Source organism: Procambarus clarkii, chromosome 19 (assembly GCF_040958095.1).
Source record: "Procambarus clarkii isolate CNS0578487 chromosome 19, FALCON_Pclarkii_2.0, whole genome shotgun sequence".
In the NCBI taxonomy this organism is placed as follows: Eukaryota; Metazoa; Arthropoda; class Malacostraca; order Decapoda; family Cambaridae; genus Procambarus; species Procambarus clarkii.
Window position 1 is genome coordinate 44,810,017 of NC_091168.1, and position 6,764 is coordinate 44,816,780.

Here is a 6,764-nt window from a genome sequence, read left to right on the forward strand (position 1 = left end):
AGTAAAGGGACGACGACGTTTCGGTCCGTCCTGGATCATTCACACAATCGACTAGTGTGTGGTTTGGTCAATATTAATAACGTTATTGTGGTGGCGGATATGGAAGCAGTGTTCACTAGTGTTATCCATTCTTCAACTGCCTTTCTAACTATTGTAGTTGCTGTGGATTTTACATCTAATCCAGCTGCTCTCGTTGGATGAATGTTGAGTTTGTTGTGCAGGGCTGCAGTTGCTTCACATTCCAATAAGTAAAATAACATATTTTCTTGCATCATTGAGGTTAACCAATAGACAAATTTAACAAAAAATTATTACAGTTTATTATTTAAAGTTTATTACACAAAAACTTTATAAAATTATCAATAGCCAATTTCTAGTCAGGAGTTACCAGGCATCACACTCAATATCCGGATCATTGCCATTATATACCTTATTCCTGGTATCCCGCCTACCAAACCATCTCTCGTGGTTGCTGTCAATGTAGCCAAAGCGTTCGTCACTACTTACATCACGCTCGCCTCTACCATTTCCACCACGTTCGACATCTCTATTACTGTAATTAATGAATTTTCTGCCTTTGTATGCACTCCGTTTGTTAGTACGATCGCCAAGACGGTAGCCAGTGCGGTCTTTTCCACGATAGCCTCTTCTGTAGACTCTGTTGTAGTCAAGCCGATCTTTTATGTCGCCACTACCTAAATATCGGGAAGATAATACAACTCATTAATTACTATATTTCATAGTAGAACAACAAATACATGGATAATGACATCACTAGAACTTGATACATTAATGTGAAAATGTTCAAAGCTAAGAAGTCAACCTTTCCATAAGAGAAAACTTGCAAAGAAAATCTAATGTCATGACTTACCAGCTGATCCGCCATCCATGGTGATTCCTATTGTTCGGCCATGAAAACTAAAACCGTTGTACTGCTTGAGAGCTTGAAGTGCATCTGCTTCTCGGGCAAAGACAATATACGCTGTACCTAATGACTTTCCCAAGTTATCATTGTTAACTGCTGCATTTATAATGGTTCCAAATTCAGCAAACAGCTCCTGAAAAAGATTAAAGATTCTGTATTGGAGAACAAGTACATATTTAAAAACAGGTTGAGAATAGCTTGAGTTACACCACTTTATTGTTGTGCGTTTTGCACGCACTACACTACAATAACTGATCAGAGTTAACTGATGCGCTAGAAATCTTATTACTGCAGAATTCTCTCATAACTTTCTTTCATTCATATTCAATATTCTTTGACTCACATAAATTTCTGCGTCTGTTACTGTATATCGCAGGTTAGATATGAGGACTTTGGCCGATTCACCCAACTTATGATTGCGGAATCCTTCCCTCTTTTGCATGATGTTGCTCCTTCTGCAATTGTCCTGTAAAACGTGATTTTTTTTTTTAATATATAACATGGTTTCATCGAGTAAGACTTCTTAATAACTCAATGAAAAATGATTTAGACAAAAATAGGAATCATTCAAGCAGAACTAGTAATATAAAAGTTAACGTTCCTCAAATCCGGAATATTATGCCTCTGGTTCACTAACTCAGATACAGTTAACATATTAAGAATCATAAAAACTCCATCATTAGAAATGATTGAAATAGGTTACTTTACATTTTGTAGTTATTAGTTGAAATTTAATGTTTACTAATTATCTCAGATTAATATAAGGAAAGCGTAACTTACTTTGTCTGTCATATCCTTGCATTGACTTGCCACAACCACAGTGCTCAAAACAGACATCCTCTGAGGATCTTCTGAACGGTCTCGACATGTTCTTGAACCAACCATATTCATTCGAGTCTTAATATAGTCATCCAGGCTCATATCAATATCAGCTGCCATGTTTGGAGGTAGAAATGACAGGATGTATCCTTAACTGAATGGATAACCAACACACTATCTTCTAGCCAGTTTACACACAGTCCGATCGATGTTTTTCTGCCAGATTTTCAGATCTATTTATGTTAAAACACCTCACCTCTACATGTACCTGACGAAATGGAAATAAACAAATCCACACGGGCCGTGACGAAGATTCGAACCTGCGTCCGGGAGCATCCCAGACACTGCCTTAATCGACTGATGTATCACGTTAGTGTAATTTCTGTGTGAAATGGAAATATTTATGAAATCATCATCGGTTGCAGTCAATTGAATTGGTTTACCTTTTCACCATAGCCCGTGCTACATAGAAATTTTAGTTACTAAATTAGAAAAAAGTTCCTTTTAGAGTAGATCAATCTAAAACAACAATAACAACTTGCAATGAAGAAAATCGATAATAAGAACAAAAGAACAAAGGTAACGGCAGAAGGCCTATTGGCCCATACGATACAGCTCTTATTTAACCCAATCCCATTCATATACATGTCCAACCCACGCTTGAAAAAATCGAGGGGCTCCATCTCCACCACGTTATGCGGTAATTGAGTCCACAAATCAACAACCCTGTTACCGAATCAGTATTTACGAATAAGTCTTTCCTAAATCTAATAAGTCCGAATAAGTCGAATAAGTCCGAATAAGTCTTTCCTAAATCTAAACTTATCCAATTTATACCCATTGTTTCGTGTTCTGTCTTGTGTTGATACTTTTAATAGACTATTATTATCCCCCTTGTTATGTTCATTTATCCACTTGTAAACCTCAATCATGTCACCCTTAACTCTTCGCCTTTCCAGTGAATGCAATTTAGGCTTTGGTAATCTTTCTTCATATGAAAGATTTCTAATTTGGGGAATTAACTTTGTCATCCTACGCTGGACATGTTCAAGTGAATTTATATTCATTCTATAGTAAGGCGACCAAAACTGAACATAAGAACATAGGAAAAAAGGTAATTGCAGAAGGCCTATTGGCCCATACGAGACCACCTATCTATAACCATCCAATCCCACTCTTATACATCACCAACCCCACGCTTGATATAATCGAGGGACCCCACCTCCACCACGTTATGTGGTAATTGGTTCCACAAATCAACAACCCTGTTACCGAACCAGTATTTACCCAAATCTTTCTCATATTGTGTTGATAAGTCTTTCCGTAGTAACATTATTATAGCAATAATGGAAGAATTGATGAATCTAGTTGGAACTCTGAGAGCTGAGATGGATTCCCTACTTGAGGTGGTAAGACAGCTGAAACATAAGAACATAAGAACAAAGGCAACTGCAGAAGGCCTATTGGCCCATACGAGGCAGCTCCTATTTATAACCACCCAATCCCACTCATATACTTGTCCAACCCGCGCTTGAAACAATCGAGGGACCCCACCTCCAGACAGTTATGCGGTAATTGGTCCCACAAATCAACAACCCTGTTACTGAACCAGTATTTACTCAAGTCTTTCCTAAATCTAAACTTATCCAATTTATACCCATTGTTTCGTGTTCTGTCTTGTGTTAATACTTTCATTACCCTATTAATATCCCAACCCGTTCTCACACAAGACAGCACATATATGACTTAATGCTTAAAGTCAATATGTTGAATATGAATTAGTAAATATGTGATATATTCACAGTTACTTTTTTTCCAAAGCCCAAACTCTTCCTCACGTACCCGTCCGTCAACCTAGATAGCAGAATAGTCGTGATTGGTTCAATTATAAGGAAAATTGTACTTTTCAGTTCCCACATGGGTTGTGAAATTTACCTACTATTGTCCATGCTCTTAGAATATTATAGATCAGCTACTTCCTATTGAAGGCTCGTAGTTTTGTTTTGAGAAATATTAGTTGTTCTTAGTAAATTATAATAAGCACTAAAAATGATTACATAGAATAACAGTCCTTCACCAATCAATATTATATACCATAGTTTGTGCTTTACAAATCTTTAAAGGATGTTTTGCAGGAATGCTAACAGAAAACGATGGTTCATTGGAATGTCTATGGGGTAAACTACTGTAAACAGGATGGTATTGTGTCTACTATACCAACTACAGGATCGGTATATTGTCCACTACCACCTGTTAGGTGAGTAAGGGGTGCAATACCACCCATAGGATGGGTATGAGGGTCACATCCACCCAGAGGATGAGTATGGGGATCACATCCACCCACAGGAAGGGAATGGGGTCCAATACCACCCACAGGATGAGTATGGTGTCCACTACAACCCACAGGATGGGTATGGGGCTCCAACCACCCATAGAATAGGTATGGGGCTCCAACCACCCATAAAATGGGTATGGGGCTCCAACCACCCATAAAATGGGTATGGGGTCCAATAACGCCCAATGCATGTGTATGGCGTCTATTGTCGAGCTCGCAAACCGCAGCATTCATCTCAGAACCATGCCTATTTCACGCAGATTCCTTAATAAACGTAAGAGTTTTATATGTCACAAGAAAGACAGAAATATAAGCTTTATTCTAAATACCTTACCATGGGCATATTTAAATTTAAAGCGAAGATACGTGTACTTTTATAATAGCCGGCTCCGACCCCGGACAGATCGATCGACCGAGCAACTCTCTCTCAGAACAATGTTTATTTCACGTGAATTCGTTAATAAACATATATATTTTATATGTCTCAAGAAAGACAGACATATAAGCTTCACTTTAAACACTTTACCATAGACATACTTAAAGTTCTAATGAAGATACATGTATTTTAAAAATTACGGAGCTCCCACCCCGTACAGACTGAACGACAGAGCAACTCTCTCTCAGATCAATGTTTATTTCACGTAAATTCGTTAATAAACACAAATGTTTTATAAGTCTTAAGCAGGATAGAAATAAGAGCTTCATTTTAAATACATTACAATAGACATATTTATAGCTCAAGTGATGATACATATGTTTTTATAGTAGCACTCAGTAGCTTGTCGGGAATGGAGTGCAGACGCCTACGCACTTGCCGATATGTTGTATAATTAACAAAGATTCGCTAATAAAGCCTAAAATCTTATATGCCTCCAGAAAGACCGAGATATGAACATTATTATGATTGCACCAAATGAAATATATCATGTTCGAGGACAAAGATATATCAATTTTAAATTAAGTTTCGACTCTTGCTCGGGTGAGAGAGATGGGGCGACTCTCGCCCCATCTATTGGAGATTCTGTGCACTAAATACCCAAAGCTACTCAAACCCTCATAGCATTATTTAAGTAATGAAGTAATATGGTATATTTACTCACTATAATGTGGATGCTGAATGCAGAACATGAGAAAACATATATTTACTCCAAACTAATGTAATTTCATTATTAAATAAGTAGCATCAAAGGAAGTCGACGGTCCAAGCGTCAATGTTGTGGAGCGACTTATCCAAGATATATCGTTGTTTGGAAAGTGTTTGTTGGCATATCCAGGGGTCGCACTTCTCTGCTCAAATTATCACAAATTTAAATTATAATGTTAACAATTAGAATACGTATTTTTAATAAAATCTAACATAACTAGCCAGAAAACATTTAACATTTATTAAAAAATATATGTTTGGAAGTTAAATCGACTTCATATTCAATTTCTTTCTTTATTATGCACCCCATACCCATCCCGTGGGCGGTGGTGTACAGGATTACAGAGGCACATAATCGGTTCAGGAACTGAACCCTCTAGTTCGTTTAGCTAAGCAAATAACAATATATGACGCTAGTTAAAAAATTATCAATGTTGTATACACATGTACACACCCTCATACATACATGTATATATATGTATATATATATATATATATATATATATATATATATATATATATATATATATATATATATATATATATATATATATATATATATATATATATATATACGTACGTATACACATATACATACATATCTAATCACCCACACAATTACACACATCAATAATCTTTGTGTCACAAGTGACATTACAAGAGGCTCACAACAGTCACTATACGAGGCACTTTACATCTATAGTGAGTCACACAGTTACTAGTCTTGCTGCACACCCACCCAACTGGGCGGCAGCTTTACAGTCATGTGCATGCATTACCTACAGTAAGCAAATTTTGGATACTTCGCTAAAATTTCGGGCAGCACATCATTATGAATGAAGTACTTACACATTTCTTGGACACTATTGATGGTGTTATTTCTAAATTCCGCAATTTTTTCACATTCCATTATATAATGACGCAAAGTATGCGAATAGTTCTGCTGACAGAGTTTACATTTAGTCAAATGTAAATCAGCAGATGTTACAAACTCCCAGAGGTACTTGTAGCCGAGCCTAAGCCTAGCAGTGGTAACATTTAGAAGTCTGAGTATCTAGTGGGCCATTTTTGGTAAGCAGAACTGGCGCTGTGGGATGAACCAAACGTCGAGTTAAGGGGCCTAAATGAATGCTCATTCATATATGGCCCACTAGATGCATTCGGAGATCAATATGGGAAGGAATCCACAGGAGACAAACTCTGACTCCATCATTGATTATTTCACTATATCTGTGTCTAGCTTCAGAGATAAGCACGTCACAGTTATGCCTTGGGAAGCTGAGGGCAGTCAAGGATGACAAGGAGTCACTTACAATTAGCGTGTCAACTTTGGATTCATATACGCGCTCTAGTGCAAGGATTATGGCAACCAATTCTGTTTGAAGAGTGGAGGCCCAGTTACTTAGACGCGCTCCACACTCATGGGAGATGGAACCATCTCTCCCTGTCACAACAACTGCACTTCCAGCTGCACCATAGGACTGATCCAAGGATCCATCAGTGTAAATAATTTGGGAAAGGGAGCGCTCTCTGACTAAAGC

The 6,764-nt window shown here is 37.5% G+C and overlaps 1 protein-coding gene across 1 annotated transcript; it reads right to left on the reverse strand.

The window, feature by feature from the left end:
* Positions 1-384: 384 nt before the first annotated feature.
* Positions 385-1,864, reverse strand: LOC138366475 (aly/REF export factor 2-like). The gene is made up of 4 exons (XM_069327529.1): positions 1,706-1,864; positions 1,269-1,391; positions 872-1,058; positions 385-695 (listed from the first exon to the last, which is right to left on the reverse strand). Exons 1-4 carry the CDS (start codon positions 1,862-1,864, stop codon positions 385-387), a joined length of 780 nt encoding a protein of 259 aa, XP_069183630.1.
* Positions 1,865-6,764: the final 4,900 nt, after the last annotated feature.

Coding starts and splice junctions, on each gene's coding strand:
- LOC138366475 (XM_069327529.1), bottom strand. CDS start 1,864: ATGGCAGCTGATATTGATATGAGCCTGGATGACTATATTAAGACTCGA. Junction 1,059..1,268: donor TAACAGACGCAGAAATTTAT/GTGAGTCAAAGA, acceptor AATCTTTTTCAG/GAGCTGTTTGCTGAATTTGG. Junction 696..871: donor CATGGATGGCGGATCAGCTG/GTAAGTCATGAC, acceptor CCCGATATTTAG/GTAGTGGCGACATAAAAGAT.